This window comes from Callionymus lyra, chromosome 1 (assembly GCF_982586985.1).
Source record: "Callionymus lyra chromosome 1, fCalLyr1.hap1.1, whole genome shotgun sequence".
Lineage (NCBI taxonomy): Eukaryota > Metazoa > Chordata > Actinopteri > Syngnathiformes > Callionymidae > Callionymus > Callionymus lyra.
Window position 1 is genome coordinate 32,676,140 of NC_141818.1, and position 25,701 is coordinate 32,701,840.

General features: G+C 45.1%; 2 protein-coding genes, 1 long non-coding RNA gene and 4 other non-coding genes across 8 annotated transcripts; all 7 read right to left on the bottom strand.

Annotated features, from left to right (window-relative positions):
- Positions 1–3: 3 nt before the first annotated feature.
- LOC148089082 (guanine nucleotide-binding protein G(I)/G(S)/G(O) subunit gamma-13-like) lies at positions 4–1,304 on the bottom strand. Its single transcript, XM_087802782.1, has 3 exons — positions 997–1,304; positions 599–700; positions 4–345 (listed from the first exon to the last, which is right to left on the bottom strand). Exons 2-3 carry the CDS (start codon positions 694–696, stop codon positions 240–242), a joined length of 204 nt encoding a protein of 67 aa, XP_087658908.1. The 5' UTR covers positions 697–700; positions 997–1,304; the 3' UTR covers positions 4–239.
- A 529-nt stretch (positions 1,305–1,833) lies between these two features.
- On the bottom strand, positions 1,834–4,977 carry LOC148089083 (uncharacterized). Its single transcript, XR_015710468.1, has 9 exons — positions 4,789–4,977; positions 4,640–4,673; positions 4,395–4,451; positions 3,417–3,485; positions 3,175–3,231; positions 2,843–2,891; positions 2,610–2,664; positions 2,156–2,212; positions 1,834–1,983 (listed from the first exon to the last, which is right to left on the bottom strand). It is a non-coding gene; the product is annotated as an uncharacterized LOC148089083 (long non-coding RNA).
- On the bottom strand, positions 2,045–2,121 carry LOC148089084 (small nucleolar RNA SNORD60). The gene has a single exon (XR_015709246.1). It is a non-coding gene; the product is annotated as a small nucleolar RNA SNORD60 (small nucleolar RNA).
- Positions 2,726–2,808, bottom strand: LOC148089085 (small nucleolar RNA SNORD60). The gene has a single exon (XR_015709243.1). It is a non-coding gene; the product is annotated as a small nucleolar RNA SNORD60 (small nucleolar RNA).
- On the bottom strand, positions 3,295–3,378 carry LOC148089086 (small nucleolar RNA SNORD60). Its single transcript, XR_015709245.1, has one exon. It is a non-coding gene; the product is annotated as a small nucleolar RNA SNORD60 (small nucleolar RNA).
- On the bottom strand, positions 4,523–4,605 carry LOC148089087 (small nucleolar RNA SNORD60). Its single transcript, XR_015709244.1, has one exon. It is a non-coding gene; the product is annotated as a small nucleolar RNA SNORD60 (small nucleolar RNA).
- An 851-nt stretch (positions 4,978–5,828) lies between the features above and the next one.
- Positions 5,829–24,903, bottom strand: LOC148089088 (uncharacterized). Of its 2 annotated transcripts, XM_087802793.1 has the most exons (22): positions 24,417–24,903; positions 19,566–19,617; positions 18,215–18,312; positions 16,091–16,236; positions 15,604–15,699; positions 15,393–15,514; positions 15,157–15,265; positions 14,980–15,088; positions 14,810–14,904; positions 12,495–12,609; positions 11,924–12,178; positions 11,188–11,286; positions 10,943–11,127; positions 10,791–10,872; positions 10,601–10,668; positions 9,987–10,094; positions 9,264–9,365; positions 9,062–9,200; positions 8,179–8,930; positions 7,508–8,117; positions 6,933–7,443; positions 5,829–6,872 (listed from the first exon to the last, which is right to left on the bottom strand). In XM_087802793.1, exons 1-22 carry the CDS (start codon positions 24,508–24,510, stop codon positions 6,788–6,790), a joined length of 4,032 nt encoding a protein of 1,343 aa, XP_087658919.1. In that variant the 5' UTR covers positions 24,511–24,903; the 3' UTR covers positions 5,829–6,787. The 2 variants fall into 2 exon arrangements, with proteins under 2 accessions (XP_087658919.1, XP_087658927.1); XM_087802801.1 differs by lacking the exon at positions 11,924–12,178 and having other exon boundaries at positions 24,417–24,902.
- Between the last annotated feature and the right edge of the window lie 798 nt (positions 24,904–25,701).

A 25,701-nucleotide genomic window follows, 5' to 3' on the forward strand; every position in this document is an offset into this window, starting at 1 on the left:
TAGTTGGTTGAAAACAGTCTTTATTATTGAGCCAATACAAATGTGTCAGAGAGCAACACACAACTCTCACACAATGTTGCTAACATCTACTCGGCATTCAGACGTCCTAATAAATAAATAACAATTGTCAACAAAGCGTGTGTGTGTGTGTGTGTGTGTGAGACAGTGCAGCTTAGTTTGTGTCGAGTGCATGTTTGTTCAGCTTGTGATGCATCCGTGCACGTTGGTGTGTGAGTCCGTTACAGGATCACACACTTGCCCTTCTCCACCCACGGGTTCGCTCTCATCAGCTCCGGGTTCAAGAACGGGTCTTCGCAGACGCAGCCCTCGATCCACTTCACCAGCCTAGACACACACACACACAGACACACACACACATATTTGAGGTATTTGTGTTGTTAAAGTCGTTCAAACAAATGTTTGTAATGTTTATGGTTTGTTTGTGAATAAAGTGAAGAAAAAAAAAAGGAAATATTTGACGTGAGGCTCTTGATTTGTTTATGCAAACACTGTCCCCTGTTTGTGTGTATTTGCATGTTTGTGTGTGTGTGTATTTGCATGTTTGTTTGTGTGCATTCGTGAGTGTGTGTGTCCTCACTCTGTCACGGTGATGGAAGACTTCTCTCTGTTGATGGCGAGCTGGTACTGAAGACTCTCCACTTCTCTCCTCATCTGCGGGACGTCCAACTCCTCCATGGTTCTACACACACACACACACACACGCACACGCACGCGCGTGTCATCGTCACACTTTCAACATCATATTTAGTACAAATCAAAGCGCCAGAGTTCATTTAGAAAATAGCCATGTGACCTAGATTGCATTTCCGGTCTGCCAACCATCGGAACCGGTGTCGGTGTGGATGAAGCAGCCCCACCCTGCAGAGGCCACATCAGGACCAGACCAACACCGAGCCTCCCCCTCCCCCCATCATCACCACCGACACGACCACCATCATCCTCCATCATCCCATCATCCTTCGCGGCTCGACTCACCGTCAGGCCCGAGGGTCAAACACCGACTCTCGAGTAACGAGCGCGGCCGATCCACGGATGCTGCAGCGCGGGCACGAGGGTCGCGGAGATCCCGGTGAAAAGTGACGACGGGTCGCGGGTTCCTCTCGGTCTCCTTGGCGTGAGCGGCTTCTCCCGGGCGCGCGAGGGTTCTGACGGTGATGCTGCGGTGCTGCGGAGGTTCCGGGAGCGGCTGCTTTGCCAGTCAAACGAGGCTCCAGCTGATGGAGGAGGAGGAGGCGGAAGCTGCGGGCGAGGACGCGCGCGGTGAGCGAGCGCGGGTCCCGGGAGAGCAGAGACCTAATGGAGCTGAAGTAGGCCAGAGAATGTTCCACTGACACGTTTCTGCTCGCGCATGCACGTGTAAAGACATAGAAGTGGAATCGGATACAAATGAACGACGCTTTGAGGTTTAATTCCTTTGTAAGATACTTTTCTACGACACAATGGCATTTTTAAAAACGTTTAACAATTTCAAAAGTTAAAAATATTTCGAGTCAATTGTGGTTTTATTCAAATTGTCATGATTTCTCTCAGAGCAAAGGAGGATAAGGCTCCAGCGCAGAATTAAACTAGACATTTTAAGAATTCAGTATCGTAATAAAATGTGTGACTTTCTTGGTTACAATACAAAAACATTAAAATGACAATCCTAGTTTGCAGGAGCCAAGCTTTGTAGTTCCAGTCCTCCAATTATCTCAGTCCCTTAACTAGACATGTTTTTCTCCACTTCATTATATTAGTGGCTTGCTTAGCATGTCGTTCTTATGGGGGGGTGGGGAGGAAATACATTTAAAGTCAAACAAATTGCAGAAAAAACTTTATTGTGAAAAGAGAACATAGTTTCAGGTCAGACTATCCACATACATCATGAACGCATGGGTCAGTAGGCGCCAGATGTTCATCAATACCAAGAGTCTGGCGTATTATGGCTCCTTCAGGACGTCCTCAGGACTCGCTCTGGTCCACCTGCAGGAGAGAACAAGGTGAGGACACGAGGAAACACGAGTCACGCGTGAGGCAGCAGTTCGAGCCTCAGAGTAGAGTTTGAATCAGGAGCTACAAGCTCTCATAGTAGATGTCAGAAAATAAAGTAGATCACAGGCTGGACTTGCACGTCATTTAATAGTTAAAGACTCACCTGTGTTTCCACCTTCACTCTCCCAATCAACATCAGAACAAACATGGTCCTGGAGATCTGAAGAACACATAAAACAATTCAGAAACTGAATTATTTTTACTGCCATCATTTGTGTATTAACTTCCTTCAGTACAGTTGTGGCAACGTTAAACTCATTTTTCCAGGACTATAAAATATTGCACTAGTTACACTTCTAATTTGTTGTAGTTTACACGTTTAATGGAGTTAAATTAATGTAAAGCTTTTGTTCAATACACTTTTTGAGAAAACTATAATTTATTTGCACATTTTCTAGTGTATATAGGCAGAAACTTTACTCTGAGGAACAGAAACAGGACTTTCTCATTAGGGCCACTTTGTGTCAACCATTAATTCAGAATTGAGTTTGTTTGTAAAGTACTAAGTAGCTTGAAGCTAGTAAACATGGATATCTGTAAATAAGCTTCATCAATACCTAGTCTGGCGTCACCGTGGCTCCTTCAGGGGGCCCTCAACTCGCCCTGGTCCACCTGCAGGAGAGAACAAGGTGAGGACACGAGTGGACACGAGTCACAAGCGAGGCAGCAGTTCGAGCCTCAGAGTAGAGTTTGAATCAGGAGCTACAAGCTCTCATAGTAGATGTCAGAAAATAAAGTAGTTCATCATCACAGGCTGGACTTGCACATAATTTAATAGATAAAGACTCACCTGAGTTTCTACCTTCACTCTACCAATCAACATCAGAACAAACATGGTCCTGGAGATCAGAAGAACACATGGAAACATGAAATTGTTTAGAATCCGAATAATTTGTATTGCCATCATTTGTGCATCAACTTCCTTCAGTAAAGTTGCGACAACATTGAACTTTTTCAGTACTATGAAATATTGCACTAGTTTCTCTAACTAGTTGTAGTTTACGCTTTTAGTGGAGTATCTAAAAGCTTTTGTTCAAAATGTATTTGAGATAATGATCATTCGTTTGCACATATTCCAATGTATAGTAAACATTTCTATCTGTAAATAAGCTTCATCAATACCTAGTCTGGCGTCATCATGGCTCCTTCAGGACGTCCTCAGGACTCGCTCTGGTCCACCTGCAGGAGAGAACAAGGTGAGGACACGAGTGGACACGAGTCACTCCAGTGAGGCAGCAGTTCGAGCCTCAGAGTAGAGTTTGAATCAGGAGCTACAAGCTCTCATAGTAGATGTCAGAAAATAAAAGTAGTTCATCATCACAGGCTGGACTTGCACGCAATTTAAAGATCATGTAAAGACTCACCCGAGTTTCTACCTTCAGTCTGATTCTGACATTTATTCGGAGATGTTCCTCCAGCAAAGGTGAGGAAATCTGAAAAGTCAGTTGAAAAAAGACATTTCAGAATCATTTGCATCATCACCAACTGTATTCATTTCCTTCATGACAGTTGTGCAACATTAAAACATATACATCATAAAATACTGAGCTGTTGTTTCACTTCTAACTAGTTCTAGTAAACTGTTATTGAACAGAGATTAGTTAAGTTAAATTAGAGGAATTGTAGAACACTGAAAATTATAAGTTGAGGACCACAGATATGGCAGATTTCAACCCAAAACCATTAATTTATCGGTAAAATGTTGCCTATACTGTGGAATTATTAATACCTTCTTGGTTTACAACCAGGTGAAAACTTGATGCATGCTGATATTTTTGGAGTTTATATTCCAAATCTTATAGAAGAGATTGACGACCATTACTGATTGTAACCCAGGATAATTACTGACTTGTAGTGTCATGAACCCATCAATCTTTGACAATAAGATGCGAGTCACAGCTAGAACGTCAATGACCAACTTCTCCAAATGTTACATTTTGTCATTTAAATCTTAAACCTCCCATTTTCTGGAAGAGAACCAGAAACTAAATTAGTTTTAGATATGGCAGATTAACAATTAAATATATAGTAAATGGTTGATTTTCAACAGTAGACTGATCGTGATAAAAGGTTAAAAGACAGGAAACGTTGCACTAATGCCCTCATTTTGAAAGCCAGAAGTTGATTTTATGCTTCAACGGCATTTGGGGAATTTACAGTAAAGTTTAGCGATAACTTTCTTCTCCAGTGTATATGAACGGAAACTTTACTCTGAGGAACAGGACCTTCCATTTTGTGTCAAATGTTCAGCTTTTAGTTAGTTTATAAATGTTTAATATCTGTAAAGTACTTAGTAGATCTAAACTACTAAACATTTCTATCTATACAAGTTTCATCAATACCAAGATTCTGGTGTCACTGGCTCCTTCAGGAGGTCCTCAGGACTCGCTCTGGTCCACCTGCAGGAGAGAACAAGGTGAGGACACGAGTGGACACGAGGAGACACGAGTCACGAGCGAGGCAGCAGTTCGAGCCTCAGAGTAGAGTTTGAATCAGGAGCTACAAGCTCTCATAGTAGATGTCAGAAAATAAAGTAGTTCATCATCACAGGCTGGACTCGCACGTCGTTTAATAGTTAAAGACTCACCTGAGTTTCTACCTTCACTCTGCTGGAGGAACATCTGCGAATAAACATCAGAATCAGACAAACATGTTCAAACTCTTTCACACCATGTGCTGCAGCTAAGCTAACGTTAGCTTCCTCCTCAAAACTATCTCCCGGGCGTTAAAACTCACCTTCTTGTTAGCTTTTGGTTCTGCTAGCATTGGAGATGAACTCATCATCTGATGATCTATCGAGTTTTCTTTCACGGTGTGATGTTTGGAGAAGAATCGTAGATCAGAACTGAGAGCACAGTTCAGCTCAGTGTCGAAGCACGAGGCAAGCGGAAAGTGAAAGACCGTAGGCGGAAGTTCCGCCCTATTTATATAGCACAGGCTAACGTTAGCTTAGCTTTTATTTTATTTTTTTTAAATGCACATTCGATTAGGCTATGTAATGACAATTTGAAAGAGCATTATTCTTTAATTAATGCAAGTTCATACATTCGCTTCTATATTGTTTGTTAAAACAAAGGTAATGACGAATTGAATGCACCATGGGACTTGTAGTTTTCAGAATGACAAACTTCCTTTGCGAGTGTTAAAAAAAGAATAAAACCATATAAATATGATAATTATATATGCGAAATAAAAAAAAATACAATAATAGGAATAAAGAGTTGACCATAAACTGACATTTAAATACAAATAAATGAAGAAAAAAAAATCCACATTTAATCAAATAACATCCATGATCGAGAAAGATGGAAAGAGTTTTTGAACCATGATTTCTGTATCGATCTCAGTTTCCTGCCAGACGGGAGCAGATGGAACAGGGGGTGTCCCGGCCGAGAGGGGTCAGCTATGATCCTGCCTGTACGCCCCGATGTCCTGCTGACGTTCAGTGATGGAAGAGGGGAGCCATTTACCCTCACGGCAGAACGGTTTGAGACTGTTGCGACAGAGTACCACACAGTGATGAAGTATGTGATGATGGACTCCACAATGGCAGAGTAAAAGTGCACCAGCATCGACCTTGGGAGGTGGGATTTCCTCTCCATTTAAAGCTAAGTAAAAGTCCATGTCTGAGATAGTAATTTGCCTTTACTCTACAAAACATTAGTGTTTTAGATCAAATGTAAAAATAGATTATTATTGTTGGATAATTTTGTCAATCATGAATATTTTTAGGAGTCATTTGCTGAGCTCAGAGTGAACAGACACACCACTTCAGCTTCATTTGGTACATTTATTCTCTTCACATCAGTACAGAAGCCCCACCCCGTCACGACAGCCATCACCACACATTCAACCATAAATGTCCAGGTCATATTCTGTATTCACATAGAACCATCTGTCTCAAATATAGCTTTGTTCTCAAGAGCATAAAAATACAGGTGGACGGCAGTCGGCCTGACCGAACACGGGGAGAAGAGCGGATCAGTTTTATCTTAAAGGGGCTTCGGTTACTAATTCATGGATCATATGAACCGACTCACAACCTAGAAGTCAACGACGGAGATACACGAGGATTAAGTTATTTTGCGTCACTGAAACGATCAAAGTGGAGAAACCATTGTTCTGAACACGACCAAGGCACAGAGAGATGCAGAGTCAACAAAACCAGGAGAACAGAAGAGAAGGGACACTGGAGCTCTAACATTTCAAACACCCAAGGTTAGTATGCTGGAGAAAGCCTCGAAAGAAGACGACTGATTCACGGTCACGGCAGCAGGACAGGGAACGACACTGAGTATGTTTGCATATGTTTTTTTTGTACTCGAGCAAACTTCCAAAATCATGAGTTCACACACGCTGACTAGCTATAGTACGAGGAGGACACTGACAGAACACATTCGACAAGAGCGGCAACAACGACAACGGCGTGAGCAGAGACGACGCACGCAGATCGGGGAGAGTTTTTTCTCGTGTGCTTCATTAACCCCGTCTGTCGTCCGTCTTCAGCCATGTGCTTCTTTTAATATCATCGAGCAATATGCCCGTGTCTGACTGCAGCACCTCTGGACTCCAGAGATCGAAGGAAAGATTGTGCTTCTCGGTGTGAGGCCGCAGAGCTCGTGGCAGCGGCAGGAGAGGACGTTGTCCCCTTTCCCAGGCTACATGATGCAGGAGACGCGCCAAAGCCTAAGGAGGATGTTGAACCAATGCATGGATCAGGGAAGAGGAGGGAAGATCAGTCCAGCATAGCATCCAGCTGGTCCGCCAGGTCGTCAAACATGCTGCCGATGTCGTCCAAGATGGAAGCTTTTTGACCGGAGCTGAAACAGAAACGTGTTTGAGAATCAACACAAATCGATGCAAAATCAAGTGAGACTCACAGTGGGTCATCCTGGATCTTGTGCTCCACGACCTGCAGAGCAGCTGCAAGGGAGGTGCTGGTCTCCTCCAGGCGATGCTGCACCTTCTCCTCCTGTCCAGGAACGGTCCCCTCCACCCTGGGCTTGTTCTCCAGCTGTGCCAGGTTCTCCTCCTCCATCCTCCTTATCTGTTCTTCCTGCTCTCTCCTCCGCTCCCCCTCCTCCTCTGCCTCCCGGGTTCCCAGCAGGTCGATGGACAGGCCGGCGATCGAGGAGCGAGGAGGTTTGACTGGGTGAGCGGACGGCGTGGAGGGGCTCTGGGCCGGGGAGGTCAGAGGGAGTCCAGGTGAGAGAGACGGAGCAGACGGAGTGTCAGGAGCAGGGAGGGGAGGGGCCGGGTGAGGGGAGGTAGGTCTGGGGGCCGGGGTCGGGCTGATTGCAGCGGGACTCAAAACACTGGTTTTGCCCGGTTTGGGGGCCGTCGGAGGGCCGCGAGGTTTCGGGGAGACAGGAGGCGGAACACGCTTTGATTCTTAAAGGAGAAACAAAGACATGTTTAGAGACAATCAGACTTGACGATGTTCCAGAGGACTCACCTGGACTCTGTGGCGCAGTTTCAGGTCCAGGTATGGGGACCCGGCGTGTTGGAGTTGGGGGGTCAGCTTGACTCTTCCTCTGGGCTATCGGTTTGGGAGAGAGGGCTGGTTTCAGAGACTTCCTGGCCTCCATCCACTCGCAGGTCTCTGTGGTTTTCTCTGCCCTGTCCGGAGTCTCGGACACTGGCCTTCGCCTTAGAACCACACCACCGTTCTGCTGCTGCTCATCGTCGGGTTTACGCCTACTGTCTCCAGCTTTGCAGAGAGAGTCCATCTGTTTGTTGCTTTGCTCACTTGCACGTGGACGTCTGCGGATGGTGTCTGTTCCAGTAGTCATGGTGACAACGGTTGTTGCCGCAGTTGTGGGGGCTTCAGTTGCTGCTGGTTTTCGTCTAAGCGTTGTCCTGCCATCTGCGCCCTCTGAAGTTGCTGTGCCGACGGTGGACCGGGGTCGAGGTTCTGGCCGCTGCTGCGGTGTTGGGCTTGGTTCCATCACTTCTTTCCGGAGACCTTCGGGCACTGCGATTGTCCGACGGCGATTGATAACGTCCTCTTCCTCTGAGCCGAGACCACCTGACCGAGCCTGGCGGCGAAGTGTCGGGGGACTCACCTGCGAACCACACGACTGTCACACAGATTCAGACAAAAAGAAAGAGTTGCACTTCACACACCTGCAGGTAGGTGGTGCTTCCCATGTTCTTCGGCAGAGTTTTAGTTCCACTAACTATAGACGTCTCCAGCATGGCGGCGAGGCTGCGCACACTCCCCGACGACTCCTCTGACCTCTCCAGCCCGGAAGACTCCTGGGATCTCAGGGTGGCTCCAAGACTTCCTCCGTCACTGGCTCTCCGCTCTCTGAATGTCGGCGGCCCCAGAAGCCCATCGGCCCGGGCCTCATCCTCTTCGCCACCAGTGATGGAGGAGCATGACCTCTTGGGGGGAGTCGGTGGTCGACCTTTCCTGCGAGGTCGCAAGGTGACGGATGACTGGCTGCGGTTGACAGTGATGTCGTTGGAAGTGCGGGAGCTGCTGCGGCAAACGGTGGCGTACTTGAGGTCTGACTCTGCTCCGATCAGGGCACAGGTTCTCTGTCGCTCTTCGTCGCTGGGCAGGCGCAGTGTGGGAACTGGGGAGTCTGTGGCCTGGGTGGAAGGGCGGGGTCTAGCCCGGGGTGATACCTGCTGGTTTCGGGAGTGAGTTGGTGTCAGCGGGGGGGTTTGAGGGGGCGTCTCTGATAGGCCTGGGTGTGGTTTCACTAACGGGCTGGAGATACCATCCTTCACCTTCCTGACCTCCCTGTGTGGTTCAGAGCTTCCAGTTCCGCCCGGACTGGAAGGAGGGGACAAGGAAGAGTCCCCACATGTGACCCCCCTCTGCAGATCCTTCAGTCTCCTAACCCCCAACATCAGCTTCTTCTGATGACCTACAGGGGACAGCGTTCCATTAGACTGCTTTTGACAAACTCCACTACTAAAACATTATGATAACACACGCCCCCGTCTTTAAACTTGATTTTCAGTGACCTAAAGATGGCGCTAGTTTAAGTTCACTCACCAAGTTTTGTAATTCCAATCTCCTGCAAGTCCTCCAGGCTGATGTCAGATATGAAGTCGATGTTCTCGTAGCCGTTCTGCACCAGGACCTGGTAGTACTGGCTGAGACCCAGATGAGACAGCCAGTCACCCAAATTCGCCTGAAACACATGACAGTCACAGTCGGCACAGACGTGAATCAGGTGGTTCAACAGTAGCCATACAGGTTTGTGGTCTGGCAGCCAGTCGGTGGAGGGAAGGTTGCTTATCTCCGATGTCAGCTTCTTCCGATGTCCTGGCTTCATCACTCCAATGGCCGTCAGGTCCTGATACATGCAAAGAGGTGATGACGGGCTTTGACATGAAGATTTTGTTAATAAAGTCGAGCTGGTACTGCTGCTTTCTCTCTTTGCTTTTTCAAGAGAAGGTAGCCAGAGATGTTCGAACCACTGAGTCATGAGAAAGAACAGGTGGGTGTTTAATGGAAAAAGACACATTTATAAGAGACAAAACTAAATACAATTTTAAGATTTTATAAACTTTGGAAAAATCGATTTTGTTTTTAATTTTTTTTTGGAATATGTCCAATTTTCCTCCTTTTTCTGTTTGTTGCAGTTTTATACTCAAACCAAATGAATGATTTGTCTCAGTTTTGCAACTCTGACTCACAGGTCAATATTGAGTTGATAATCTGGATCGTCATTTCACCTCGGCTTTAAAAAGTTTTATTGCTGACGTTGACTTGTTACTAGCACATCCCAACACAGACACACAACATATAGAATGAAGCACAAGCAGTGACTGGCGAGGCTACGGACTCACACCAAGGGGGCAGGTGACACAGACAGGAGGGTCATGATGACATCATCCAGGACAGGCTGTGCCGGGTGGAGCCTTGACAGACAGGGGGGGGCGGTGCGTGAGGGGGTCAGGGTTCATGACCTTACCTCGGGGGTCATGCGGCTAATGGTGTCTAGATCATATCCAGCGGTGAGGAAGTGCGTGGTGTAGAACTGCAGCTGAAACTCACCCAACCACGTCACTACTGCCTGCTTCTAGAACACAGAACACAAACACCACTGCTGACCGCTGCTAGAACTCAGCTGTCCGGTTCTAGCGTGTCATTACACCGTCGCAGCACACGCTCAAACATGCACCTGAAGAACACCAGGAAAACCATTGCAGGGTTCTTCAGCACCAAAGCACAAAACTCCAGATGAAAGAAAGAATGGATGAACATAGCAAAAAGAAGCTTTTGATCACAAGACAGTTGAGAGCAGTCAGTTCTCAAGAATGTTCTAGAGCAAAGTTTCTCAATGGCTGGAGCCCTCTAGTGGTCTCCAATCATTTTTTCACAGGTTTTACGTTCCTAGATTTTACAGTCTGTATCCAGGGTCCACATCATGACCTCCTCTGGGGTACTACAGCTGTAAAAGTGTTTGACAAGCACGGCTCGGAGGGTGTGTATCTACGGGATGGACATGCACATGACAACAACCACTCCTTGGTGTGTAAGCATCCTTGTGGTTGGCCTGCAAAAAGCATGACATCAAAAACTCACTCTGCCATCATCCACCTCTGTTTTCCGCTCAAATGACTTCTGCTCGTGGGCAGGGCGGTGGGAGACACCTGGTGGGGAGGAGGAGAATCATAGGAATGAAGCTACGAGCTTGTAAGGGGAGTGTTTCCACATGTGTTATCAGTCCTTGTAAAGGGATTGTGGTTCTTAATGAATCTCATCCCGGACTCACCGCTGGACTGCTCCACCGACTGAGACTGCTCCAGGAGATGCTCTTTGGCTTTCACCGACTGAGAAAGAACCGTGGCCAGCAGCTGCAGCGGAACACATACATGCTCGTCAGCATGGACTCAGAAGATGTTTGACAAGTGATCATGTGACCACCTTGACTCCTTCAGCTTGTGCATTGAGTCCGGGAGCGCTGAGTCCGTGCGTGTTGACTCCCGGCGTCTGTGCCGGGTGTGGACTTGGAGCAGGCGTAGTTAGGACATGCGTGTTCCCGGACCCCTGAAGGCTGGTGGAGGAGCGAGCACTGCCGATACTGCCCACGCTGCCGCTGCGATCACCGCCTGGACGCACACGCACCATAAGAAAACACACAACCAAACACACAAACAGCAAACATTTACCTGACAAAGGTTTGCGGAGAACCCAGATTTCTTCATTGCTGCTGCTCTGGTGACCCAACGTGGGAGAACCCTGAGGACTTATCTCAGCAGTCCTTGAGCCTGGCACACACATAAACACACAACTTGCTTACACACTTTTCACCCGAGTCACAGGACAACCAGCAGGTGTGTGTGTTGAAGTCATGAGGGCCTCGGCAGCCTTTTATTGTGAAACCAGAGACTCACATGTTCTGCTTCTGTGACGGCACACTCGATATAAAACTGATAACAACGATCGCTCCACCGACATGTGGTGCAGGAGACAATGACATCATTAATGTCTGGTGTTTCCTTGTTAATAATAACAACTGAGTTCAATAAATGTTGACCACTAAGGGGGGCGACAATGAAAATAAATTGTGGTAACGTGGTATTCCTTTAACTGTCTTTCCTCTCTCATCAATAGATGCAGTGTATGTTTGTGATTTGAATTTGTGTCCTCATTTCTAACATTTGGTGTAGATCAGTGATGCGTCTTTCTGTTTCCTGAATCTCCTTTTTTCTCATATCATTAGATAATGACAAAAACATTTTCTAAATCTGACTCACATGGGTCAAACCCGTGGTCTACTCTGGCCTGGGAGTTTGACATTTGAGTGTTTTGAGTGCTGTTTCTTGTCAATTAAGAAAGTGAAGAAGCAAAAGTTTTACATGAAGTCGCGTGAGGCTGTTGTGTCAGATGTGCTACAGTATGTACCTGTCTGAATTTGCTGCTCCTGAGAAGTGGAGAGAGGAGGTGTGGACAGAGAAGGGGGTGAGATGGGGAGAGGGAAGTAGCCAAACGAGGAGAAACGGGGGAGGGATGCTATGTCGGAGAGGGAAGGGGGTGGGGTGGGCAGGTGTAGGGGAAGGACTCTAGTTGGGGTGTTAGGGCTTCCATTAAGCGTGGTTACGGGGCAGGGGTTGGGACGGCGGAGCAGAAGGGTGTGGCACTGCAGTGAGGGGGAGTGGCCTGGACTCGTGTCAGCGTGGAGTTGGTGGGGTTGAAACAACAACAACACAACCGATCAGTCAACTTAAATAAACAACTCAACAAATCAAAAGAATGAAAACATATAGTTGGGGAAATCACGCGGGATGTTGGAGGGTCTGCGAGAGCAGAGATGGTATTGGGGGCTGCTATCCAGCAGAGGGGGTGACAGGGAGCATAAAGAAAGAGGGGCGACACACGTGAGAATCAGGGAAGCTAATGATGCTGCAGCTAACTACAACTACTGATAGGCTGCACACACACACCACCCACTTATCAGGTGGGGGTGGGGGGTCACCTGCCCTCTTGATCACTTCCACCATGTTGGAAGGGAAGTAGCCAACTCGGTCGTTTCCAGTGCGGTTGTCATGGATACAGCCCTTCCAGCGTCCGTCCGAGTGTTGCTCCAAAACCTGCAGACATGTGACATGCTTAGAAAAAGTGGTTTTAACATGAAAAATACTATACAAATTCTATATGCATTAATTCCATGTAGTTTCTTTCATGCAGGTCATGGTTATCCAAGGGGTCCAAAGACACCGTACTACAGATTATATCCAGAAGAGGCTGCCCCATGAATTTATGGATTGACACTATAGATTTGACCAAATACTTATCCACCATCCTAGCTTCCCTTATTGGCAACTCCACAGAACACATTGGGAACCCCCAGGACTTTACCTAGAAAATTAAGGACGTTGGATCTATGCCTCAACACTACCTATTTTCAGAGCGCCATTACAGACAGAAATATGCATTTGCCATGCATTGTCCCTCTCATAGTGGCTAACGTGTACATGGAGGAGGTGGAGAGAAATGCCATAATTTCATTCAAGGGCACAGCACCAAGACACTGGTTCATATAGGTTGATGATACTTGTGTCAGAATCGTGATACATGAAGTAGAGGCCTGTACATCTAAACGGTGGACTACTACAGCAAGTTCACTCATTAAGATGTCGTGGACAACATCATAGCCTCTCTGGACTTTGCTGTATTAATGGAGGCAGACGTCTGCCTCAATGTGGAAATATATAAGAAAACCACATATGATTTACTCCTTGACCACCCTATGCAGCACGAACTGGGTGTCATCAGATCTCTTAGACTCTGGCCTGAGAGTGTCCTCACAAAAAAGAAGGTAACATTCAAGAGAAAGACCACGTTGGAAAAGCTTGAGCGACTCGAGGACACCCTAAGCGGGTCTAGAAATATAGAAAAAGAAACAGGGAGCCCCAGAAATTGAAAAGAAAGAAAAATGCAAGGTCAGTGTTATACCTTACGTTGCCGGTATACCAGAGAAACTAAAGAGGGTCTTTGGCAAACACCATTTCCTGGTGAATCCTACTAATATACCTGGGCTCATGAGGCAACAACAACAACCTCCACTCAGCCCTCACCCACCTGGAGACTAAAGACTCATACGTTAGAATGCTGTTCATCGACTTCGGCTCAGCATTCAACACGATCATCCCCCGGCAGCTCATCCACAAACTGGACCAGTTGGGACTCAACACCCCCCTGTGCAACTGGCTGTTGGACGTCTTGACCACGGACAGTGCGGGTCGGCAGTAACACCTCCAGCACCAACCCACTGAACACAGGGGCCTCCCACGGATGTGTGCTGAGCCCCCTCCTCTTCACTCACACACGCTGACCCATGACTGCACTCCATCATCCAGCTCCAACCTCTTCATCAAGTTTTTGGATGACACAACTGTTCTGGGTCTCATCAACAACAGCGATGAGACAGTCTACAGATGTGAGGAAAACAGGATGGCCACGTGGTGCAAAGACAACAATCTCCACCTGAACGTGGAGAAGACTAAGGAGGTCATTGTTGACTTCAGGAGAGTGCACACCTAGCATCCAGCACTAACCATCGACGGAGCTGCAGAGAAGAGGGTGAGCAGCACCAAGTTTCTTGGTGTGCACATCTCTGAAGATCTGTCCTGGAGCCACAATACAGCATCACTGGGCAAAAAAGCCCACCAGCGCCTGTACTTCCCCCACAGACTGAGGAGCGCAAGAGCCCCACCACCCATGATGCTCACCTTCTACAGAGGCACCATTGAGAGCATCCTGTAAAGCTGTATCACTGTTTGGTACACTGCCTGCACCTTGTCCTACCGAGAAGACCCTGCAGCGCATCGTGAGATTAGCTGAGAGGATCATTGGTGTCTCTCCCCACCTCCTGGACATTTATAACACCCGCATCACCAGCAAGGCCATCAGGATTACTGGTGACCCCACTCAGCCATCGCACAGCCTTCTCAGCCAAAAGAACTTGAACTTGTACTCTCTTAGGGAGAGAACCACCTTCTTTTGGTCAAACACCCAGATGGGTTTCCACGACCCACACATTGATCCCAACTCCTCCCATTTGTTATCTTTCACTGGCTCCTCAGACGAGCTCATTTGGACGTAAAAAAGACTCCTGGATGGGAGCAAGTAATTTCCTTAAATTAAAATATTTGTTTCGCTAATCCTTTCAATCAAAAATGTGTCGGTTATCATTTTATTTCGTTGAAGGTTTCTGTAATGTGATGCAAGTTCTTTGCTTGTGTATTTTATTTGAATGCTGGGAAGAGATGGAAGGGTCATGAGACTAACCGTGATGATGTCACCGGCTTTGATGTTAAGGCTCGTCAGGTCGTAGTTGTTGCAGTAGTCCTTCAGAGCTCGGACCTGCATCGCAGCCGACGCATCTGCAGCACAAACAGATTTAAGGCCGTGTGTTTGAGACCCCAGTCCAGAACCAGCTCCGGTTCTGCAGGTCTCACCTCTCAGCAGCTGCTTGATTTCCCGGCTAGCCTGGGTGGTGGTAAATTGGTTGACGATGTCCAGCGCCGTCTGACTCAGAGTGTTCCGCACCCCAGCGCTGATCCCGCTCTGAGGGGAGACGAGGAGTCAGACTGTGTGACGGGTGAAGACAGAATGGGAAGAGCCGGCAAACTCACGTCCAACAGCAGACGCACCACCTCTGTCTTCCCACAGAGGGCGGCCTGGTGTAGAGCGGTGCCCGACTCCGACTGCCTGTTGATGTCGATCCCAGCCTGGATCAGCAGCCTGTCACATAACCACAGTCACATGACCTCATCAGTTACATGACTGTACAGATAATATGGTCACATGATCTGATAACCATCGACGCAAACATGATGATCTGATCACGTGTGTCGTGTTGACTCTTTACCGGATGACGTCTATGTGTCCGTTCTTGGCAGCGAGATGAAGAGGTGAGAATCCATTTGGATCTGCGGGTTTTGGTTCCAACATGGCGGCACACATGTTACTGCTGAGCAGCAACTGGACCACCTGAACCGGAATGAGGTTCCGTTGAGTGTGTGTGGACTTTCTTATGTGTGTGTGTGTGTGTGTGTTGAGTTTGTTTCTCCTGCACTCACCGAGACTCGTCCGAATTCACAGGCCAGGTCTAGAGGAGTTTTACCAGCTGAGTCCGAAATGACCGGGTTGGACTGGTGCTGGAGCAGCATCTCTGACTGTTGAGCACACACACACACACACACACACACACACACACACACACACACACACACACACACACACACACACACACACACACACACACACACCCCCACACACACACACACACACACACACACACACACACACACACACACACACACACACACACACACACACACACCCCCACACACACACACACACACACACACACACACACACACACACACACACACACACACACACAGGGCTTTATAGAGTCACTCTCAAAACACAACCACCACAAGTTTGTTGGAAACATGCATGAATGACAAACTTCTGCACACAAACTCATGTTGCACCAAAACAGTTAACAGCTAAGTTGAAACACGCCACAAAAATAAAACCTCGGACCACAGTCACACTCACCCCGTCGTAATGTCCGTGCTGTGCTGACAGGTGAAGAGGAATCTGTCCCTCGTCTGACTGGCCGTTGACCGACGAGCCCGACTTCAGCAGCATCTTCATGGGCTCCGTCTTCCCCTGCCACGCTGCATAGTGTAGTGGACGCATCCCTGAAGACACGTGGGATTTTCTTAACGTCACTCTTGTTATTTCTTTGTACATTTATTTCATGACATCTGACCATACTCACATGAACACTCTGACTCACTCTCTACTAACGATCATCAGACCTGCAATCTGGTATCCCAGTCCTGCTGACTCAGCACTTATCTTCGTGGCACTCTCACAGACATTGACCTGCTTCAACCCAACAAGGTCTCGAGGGCTACAAGATGACCCCGATGAACTTCATCCAGACCTTTCCAGGCTTTCCATCAACACGTTTATTTCATTGTTTTTGGGATTATCTGTATTTATTGGAACGACTTTAGAAATCATGTCTATGTGTCCATATTTGTTCTGAAAATTAAATGCAATTAATAAGACAATAATGATGGAAAGTCTCATAAACAATCCTGAAATGTATTTTTTTTATTCTAAAAATACATCTGTGACTCCTAAGGTTAGTCTTGAGCAAGGCGTTAAACTATTTTGAGCCGGAGGTTGCGGTCCTGGGACGGACCTGGTCCTTGTACCAGCGATGAGCCATGAGATGAAGGACAATGACCCTGAAGGCTGGAGAAACTTCTGACTCACCGATAATGACGAATCTATTCAGACGTGACCCCGAATAGGTCGTCTTCTATTTTTACTGTCTCCGCTGGAATCACCAACAACTCTCTCTGAGTCCATCTTCTTCCCAGGAGAAGATTTGACTACGCCCCGGGGCCACACACAGCCCCTGACTCCATCTATGTGAAAAGTTCTTCTCGTAGTGCTTTTATTTGATATTTTAAATTAAAATGTATATAAAATTAAATATTACACCATTTATTTACCACTGGTCTCAATATAATTTCTTAACATGCATTTTTATACATATATTTTCTAAAAGTTCTGTGTTTTAATATCCTTTTTCTTTATTTTGCATTTTATTTGTCCTTTTATGGGTTTTTTTGTAATGCTTTAATATCATATTATTTTTTAAATAAAATGTATATAAAATAATAATAAATTAAATTAGTAAAAGAAAAATAAAAGAATGGCATAATAACCTCTTTTTGCATTTGATGTATTTTATTTTAAATTGTAAAATATATGAAAGATTCAATGTTTTTTAGTATCTTAAAAATACAATGAATTATATGCAATTAAATTAAGAACTAAGCTTATTTTCGAATGCCCTTTTATTTATTTATCTATCTCAAATTTTTCCCATCGTATAAAAGGATTTATAATTTTTTATATATTTCTTTAAATTTCCCTTCCTTTTATTGGCTTGACAGCCCCTTATAACACAGTAGATAATGTGGCCCCGGGGGAATACATTGCCCCCCCATCCCCTAGACTACACTCTTCTGGGCCTCTGGAATCATCACCAGATTTTCCAGAACCATGTCCTCAACTCTGGGTTCAATGTCTTTATCCGAGGTCAACGGAATCTTGTGGCTCCATATGTAGCGCAGAGAAACGTCGACGCCAAGTTTTCACAACCACAGTACATTCAAAGTTTAGTCCTGGACGCCACTGCAGTTCCTCCTTTCACACGCTCCTGTGAGTTCAATCCCACCTCTGACACCACTTGTGGCTGAAGCAGGAGAACCGCTCCACGGACACGGACACCACTCCTGACGCCATTTGAGGCGGAGACAGATGACGCCTACCCTCACTTACTACGTTTTCAAGTATCTGCATCAAACAGCATCTCATATTTGACAAAGCCCCCCCTGCCTCCCCCCCTGGTGCCCACTCTCACCCGCCCCCCCTGTGGCGTTTCCCATCTGTCTCACGATTTCCTTTTCCGTCTGGAATCTGCCAAAACTGTATTTATATTTGTTCAAATGGCGACTCCCGAAGGGGAATCTTCGCCTCCTGTCATCGCTCCGAACACACAACTTGACTGCGGTTACACAACAAGCGCTCGCCGCCGTCTCACCTTTGATTACACAACATTTGTTGTTTGTTTTCCTGCTGTTGTTGTTTTTCTACCTTTGTTATCTTTGATGTCGACGGCTGCCTGAGCCTCCAGCACCAGAGAGATCAGCTCCTTGTTTCCACTCAGAGCAGCGTGATGCAGCGGCGACAGCCTGCACACACACACACACACACACACACACGTGTCAGCAAATACACATTTATTTAAAACAAGTTTGCAAGGATTACCCACCCACCCTCTCCCTCGCTCAGATGTGAGTGAGCCGGTGGGGGGGTGGGGGGGGGGGGGGGGTTGGTGTAGATAGATGACCTACTTCCATTAATAAGCAATCTCTCCCCCCTGAAGCGAGCGGACTCACACACTCGCCCAGAGAGAGTGTGAGAGTCCGATACATCCTTGCGAGTCTTGGCGTTGGAGTCGATGAAAGCAATCAAGTGTGGGTGACATGACTACGTCCACGACGACCACAGAGATCCTGTCAACACTGCGAGCACGAGAATCATCTCCGATCTAAATTTAGAACGCTGGCGAATGTGTATTTTCACATCCACTGGTTCTTGGAGAAATGTTGCCATAATTATTTTCTATATTTAAGAGCAGGATTTATAGAAGAAAGTGAGAGCAAATGATGACAGAAATTGTATGTCTTTCTACATCGTGTAAATAAACGACCATAAATAAAAATACCATTATTTTAAGTATTATAAATATATTATGAATAAAAACCTCTTCATCAGCTCAGATTTCAGTCCCAGTAATTTCTGTTGAGTTTGTTTGGTATCATTGAATACCTGTATCTGAGCTTAGTACATAATTACTGACATATTTTTCACCATCATTTAATTAAAAAATGATAATAATACGCAAATAGTCTTTTATTTGGATTCGTTTAATATAAAATGTATTTTTAATAATCCATTCTTTAAGTAAGGAACATTGATTATTGTATTTTTTTTTGTTTTAGTCATTCCTAATAGAGTGTCTGGAGGTCTTGTGCACGAGTGAGGGGAAGGAGAAGATGTTGGATCCTCGGGTATTAGAACTCTGCGCTGGTCTTAACTCATTGCTGACGGTGTATTTCTACCTCCAGCTGTGTTGTGAAGACTGAAGAACCAGATCACGGCTGGTTTCTTCTTCAGGTCCCTGAACTCTCTCTCAGAGACTGAAACAGAGCCATCCAGGAGAGACTCAGAGTATAACCCCTGCTCCTCCAAAGTTTTGGGGTGTTCAAGTAAGAATTTAAAAAAAGATCTGAGCAAAAACTGTTAAAATTTAATTTATATTAAAAATTTGAATTTATTTCCTTTCTTCCACTGAGATGTTCTTTAAACACCTTATAACGACTTATTGAATCCACTTTATTTCATGATTTTTACTTTAAGACAAAAATCCACATTCTCTCACCCGTCTGCATCCTGGATGTTGACGTTGACCCGTTTGGCGGCTCCTAACAGTTCTGCAACACACAAGGGTAGAAAACACCTTAAAAATAGAGGAATTCTGGATGTTCACAGCTCAACGCCTCTTTCTGAAGGAATACAAACCATATCCCTTTCACATTTTGAACAGATATAGTTTGTGTTGGTGTGTATTATCTCACACAGGGGTTGGCAATTACATTTTCTCGGGGGCCACATTATATACTGTAATGGGGGGGCCGTCGAGACATAAAAGGCATTTAATGAATGGCTGATGGGAAATCAACAAACTAAATCACATTCATTTAAATATTCTAAAGAGAAAAAAATATTGCATGTAAATATATTTTACAATTTAAGAAAATATACATAAAATGAAAAAAAGTGTTGATATGCCATAAATTGATTATTTAGTTTTATTCAAAAACATGATATAAAAGCAAATTGTGAAATACAAAGCCAATGCCCATAAAGATTAGAATAAAGAAAATAGGGAAAAAAACAGAAGGGATAGAAAAGTAGTAAGTTAGCGAGTATAGAAGTAAATCAGAGTATAAATTGGTTTAACATTTCAAATGTCTAACCCTTTTTAACAGAAACGTTGTATTTTTTATTATGCATTGAATTTATTTTAATAATTAAATTAAATATATAAGTAAGTAAGTAAGTAATATTAGACAATATATGATCGTCAGTAACCACAGATTGAACGTAAAATGTGAGATCTTTTATGATGGGACTATTATACCAACATGTTTATATTGGATTAAAGGGCGACTGAGAAAATATTGAATTTATATAATTTTGAATTAGTTGTGTTACAATTTCAAACCTTTATGCATTAAAAAAATTCAATTTGAAAATTAGAAATATTTAATTTGATTATTTAACGAAAACAAATGTAACCCTTCAATATAGAAATCGTTTTCAAAAATACAACATTTCAATTGTCAAATTCAAGCATTTAATATTCTGACGCAACTGGTCTCGTTCCATATCAGAGGGTGTGTGGGCCCCGGGGGCCGCAACTCGCCCAAGTCTGATCTTTTCTGAACATCCTGATTTTCAAGGTTGAAAACACACACACTCAAAAAGACACAGCAGGACAGACTGTTTGTTTCCTCCACCTCCACATTTCTTTTTTTTTATGTGGTCAAACCTGATAATCCAGAGGCCATAATCTCTGGCTGCTCAGTAATCTGGGGAAAGCTCTTTCCCCCCTCGCTCTCTCTCCTCCTCCTCATCCCTCCATCCAGCTCTCACACTCAATTTCCCCTGTAATTTGCTAAAGAGTGACAGATGATTGGTCGCTGCACATCTACACTCATCACCCTCTGTGTGTGTCTGTTTCCTCATTTATCCTGGATTAAAATCCGACCCCTCCTCCGCGGCCAGCAGATGAATCGATATCTGTGTCAGCGTTCGAGAACAACTTCGGGCAACAACCCTGATTAGATTGTTCCAGTCCACAGACCTGGGCTTGAGGATCCACGCTTTCAAATTGAGTGACGCCTCGATACGTGTCCAATAAACTTCAAAACATAATTCTTATTTTACTTTAACTGTGATCAACACTGGCTGCTGTCACTCTTTTTTTGAAACAAATCTTTTTTATTTAAACATATTGTATATAAATATAAATATATATATTAGGGGCCTAAGAAAATAATGATTAACGGTATAAAAAAGTTATTTTTATGGTTTATATTTCAATAGTGTGTGTATGAAAGAAAGTCATCTGATGTTTTATCTTCCAATGAACAATTCAAATTGACTCAGATAATTACAGGGTTTATTCATTTGTGTGGTGCAATTAAACCTCCGGCCACTAGTTGGCAACATTAATCATTTCCTCCGTCATATCGTTACACATGTATCATGATACGTATCGTATCGCCAGATTCCTACCAATACACAGCCCTAATAAATATATATATATATATATATATATATATATATATATATATATATATATATATATATACTGTATATATATATATATATATGTGTGTGTGGTTTTTGACTCATAGGAAGCAAATTGAATGTTTTACATGAACCTCCACAAATGTCTATGTCAGATATAAAACCTTCCCAACTTGAAATAATAATAATAGATCTTTATTTACTTGTGTAATTGGATCACCATCTGGATCCAAGAATCATTTGAAGAATCTTCCCTGCTCCAGACTACTAATGCCACCAACTCTTTTTAAATAGTAAAGCTATAACATTACAGTATATGGATGAAATAGACTTGGATATGACTCTCTGAGTGTTCTGTGATCTCGGCTGGTTCCACTGTTGGGTTGAGCCGGACCGATCCGACCCGGGACATCACTGAGGAAGCGTTCAGGTGAAAGAAGATTGGTCAGCGGGGAACACAGGGTTGAAATCATCACCCACGATTCTGCACTCCCAGCCGACTCCATCCTCTCTCTCTGGTTCTGAAGAAGACAATTATCGCCTCGATCGGAGCCGAGAGATCCACGGTATGTGAGAATGGCACGTCGAGGCGTCGCCATGACGACCGCATGCGGTGGCGAAAACGAACATTAGTTCGAGGAAGAGACTCGTTCATCTCGTTAGAGTCGACTGAAGTACTTTTAAATTTGGCATCAAACTAGACAATCGTGAGTCAGAAGACTTGAATGACATCACTTCCTGTCTGATAGTGTGTGTAAACGTTCTTTCTTCAGAGGAAGTTAAACCCGGTCGGAACCCTGAGGGACTCCTGTGTTATTTCTATGGTGACTCCTATGGAAAGGAAGTCAAGCCCGTCCAGACTTGAATCTCTCTGATTGTTGGCCAGGTTTGACTATCTTTACCTTCACAATAAAGGCGTGTGATTCTTCAAAATAAAAAATCACTGTATTAACAAGTACAAACACTACACAGTCTCTGCTAGAATACATGTTTTCTTCATTCTAGTGTTCTCATGGTGTCATAGTCAAAAACACATTAGGGGTGTAATAAAATATCGAAACATCGCAATGTAATTATTCCCGATACTGTAATTCAATTTTCAATGGCACTGTATCGATATCTTTGAAACAACTTATTTTAATTCAAAGTTATTTAATCGTTCAATAGTGTGTGTATAAAAATCATTTGATGTTTTATTTCACGATTAACACTCAAATATTCACAGTGTTTATTTATTTGTGTGGTGCAATTGGACCTCTGGCCACTAGATGGCAACACTCTTTATTTCGTCCGTGCCAAAGTAACGACAAAACTGGAGAAATGGCAGCAAAGACTGAAAACTAAAGGATACGCCAGTTTTTACAACTGTTATTGTTACAATTACTGGATATTGCATTACGCTCCGTGTTATTTGAGACAGTCAATGCACTTCATTGTTAATACATTTTTATTGTATATTTTGAAAAGGACTTTCCTTAAAAACATTTTTCACATTTTGATTAGAGAAAGAATTAAGTTATTTATTTGTTGTAAAAGCCTGAGAAAGTGTTGTTTCTTTAAAAAAAAACACATGTGTAGGTCTAGTATGACCAGATTCCTGCCAAAACTACAATACTCATGGGTTCCTTCTTCTGTGTGTCAATCACACAAGAGGGACTCATTGCTGCCCCTCAGGTTGGGAAGTGAACTGCATATGGACAGACAGTTACTACATTGGTGATTGGCTATTGAGTTAGTCAATCATTAGAAACACACCCACGTTATGGAATAGTTGAATGATAGTTTACCGGTGGGGAGGATGGTCAGTGTGTCAGTTGTGGGGGGGGGTGTCAACATCTACACTGAGCATCATCACTACCGAATCATTCACTGACTCACACCTGGAGTGTGTGTGTGTGTCTCGCTGCAGAGAATCTATTCAATTATTCAAAGATAAACCTGGATCCACACACTCCTCAACCTCCCTCCATCACTTCCTGTCTCTCCACCCTCGTCCACACATCCATAAATCCACCGCTCCATCCCGTCCTGCCCTCCAGTGGCTCCCCCTCCCTTTTTTGTCAGTGTGCAGTGGACTGGACGCTCAGAGCTGATCCGTTCTGGCGTCTGAGGAGAAGCGTTTTCGCCTTTTGTGGCGATGCTGGAATGTTCACGGGGAAGAGAAGAAGGATGGAGCGAGGACGCGAATGGAAGAAGGACAGGAGGAGACAGAGGGTGGATTAAAGGGAGAAGAGATCTGGACTGAGATGGAGGGATGTGAGCGGGGGAAGGAGGAGAAGGGGAGGAGGACGAGATGTTTCAGAGCTGTAATTGAAATCCAATTATCACCTCGAGTCCCAGCTGACTCAAGCACACACACGTGACCACCTTCAACATCTGGAGGATCCTGGAACATCAGCGCAAACACAACTCGGTGTCTGTCATCACACCTGACTGCAGAGTCACACACAGACGCCACAAGGAAACAGTTGTGCGTCCTAATCCAACTGCACGCACACATGATCACAACAGACACATCTGGATGTTGCCTCATCTGACACACACACACACACACGCACACACACCCCCACACACACACACACACACACACACACACAGAACTGACTCACTAATAGCATAATTGTGCAACATGAGCGACAATCTTTTATAATTGTCATTCACGCGTGTGCAATGTCACTGTGACACACACACACGCGCGCACACACACGCGCACAACACCAACCCTAAGCGAGTCACGTTCGCGTTTTCTAATTGTCTTGCAACGTCATCACTATCACGCCTGACGTCACAGTGATGGCAACACACGCGCACCAACACGCACGCATACACACCTGACTAGATAAGTCTGCACCACTGTCCTGACCTCCTGTGTGTGTGTGTGTGTGTGTATGTGTGTGCGCGCGGGGCCACTCACTGGCTTTCCCCGGCCGCGGTCTCTGCAGGATCCGCTGAGCCGTCAGCAGGTCCTCGGTCTTCACGGCCTGCAGCAGCTCCTGGTCCTTCCCCATGTCCCCTCCGCGTCTGCTCCGCCTCAGTCTCACATCCTGTCGGTGCTCCGGCCTCAGGGACGCTGGACGCTGACGGGACGTTGGCTCGAGCTCAGGTCCAGACCTCCACACTGACCTCCCCCCCTCTCGTCCCCACCCTTTATCTCCCCCAACTCGCACCCGTGCTCGGTGGTCTTCCTCCCGGGGGTCGACGCGCGTGCGGTGCGTGGAGCGTGATGGAGGGAGCGCGAGCGGTACCCTCCTCCCTGTCTCCTCCTCGCGCGCGTCAGGATCAAAGCGCCGCTGTCAACCGGCTCGCGCCACCTTCTCCAGCAAAGAGCGGGGCGTGCGCGCTCTTACGTAAGCACGCGAGGCTCGGCGTGGATGCCGCGCGCTCCCCTGCGGTCACGCCAGTCCACAGAGGACAAATCAACGGTGTCGCCGCTTTGCACAAGAGGGCGGCGGGGGCGCGCATGGTTTACGGCAAAGTGATTTACTCGCAGTCCACGCGTGGAAACACGCCCCTCTTTTAAATTTACAGTCGCAGGAAACAGCGGTGGTCAGTGGGGGTGTGGAGTGGGTCACAAGAGTGGACACTTTACTGTGACGTGTGGTGAGGACCATGGCTGTAAGAAGTGACAAAAACATCTTATTTCCAACAACATGCAACTGTGCTTCAGATCATCTCCTACAACAACACGAACATCATACAGAGAATATATATATATATATATATATATATATATATATATATATACATATATATATATATATATATTGTTATTTATTTAGATAGTTCTTCTTGTGTCTAATTCACATTTACTATAAATACATTAAAGTGTGCAGTACACATTTAATTCTGACCTGCTGCAAAATGTCAGCTATTTTTGAATCACAACTCGAGTGTATTCATTGACAAAAGAAATAATAATTATAAATCGCTGGAAACACTCAGCTCATGTCAGGCCCCCCTTTATTTATTTTGACGATGACGCATTGCAATTCATATATATTCTATATAATAAGACAATTAAAACATTCGCAAAAAAATGCCACTACAGTATGTTTTTTTAATATAAAAGATACATCTTTCATCTGAGCAAACTTGTTAATATTGTCCGACACCCCAAAAGTTACATTTCTAAATTTGCGGATGGAATTAAGAAAGTTTGTTCACAATTTAATTGAACAAAAAATAACCTGACTTTTTGC

Excerpts from the sequence above, each read along its gene's own strand:
- LOC148089082 (XM_087802782.1), bottom strand. The coding sequence starts at position 696 with ATGGAGGAGTTGGACGTCCCGCAGATGAGGAGAGAAGTGGAGAGTCTT. Across the intron at positions 346-598 it reads TCTTCCATCACCGTGACAGA|GCTGGTGAAGTGGATCGAGG; the intron begins GTGAGGACACAC and ends GTGTGTGTCTAG.
- LOC148089088 (XM_087802793.1), bottom strand. The coding sequence starts at position 24,510 with ATGGGGAAGGACCAGGAGCTGCTGCAGGCCGTGAAGACCGAGGACCTG. Across the intron at positions 16,237-18,214 it reads CGACATCAAAGATAACAAAG|GGATGCGTCCACTACACTAT; the intron begins GTAGAAAAACAA and ends ACGTGTCTTCAG. Across the intron at positions 12,179-12,494 it reads GGAAGTGATCAAGAGGGCAG|GCCACTCCCCCTCACTGCAG; the intron begins GTGACCCCCCAC and ends ACACGAGTCCAG.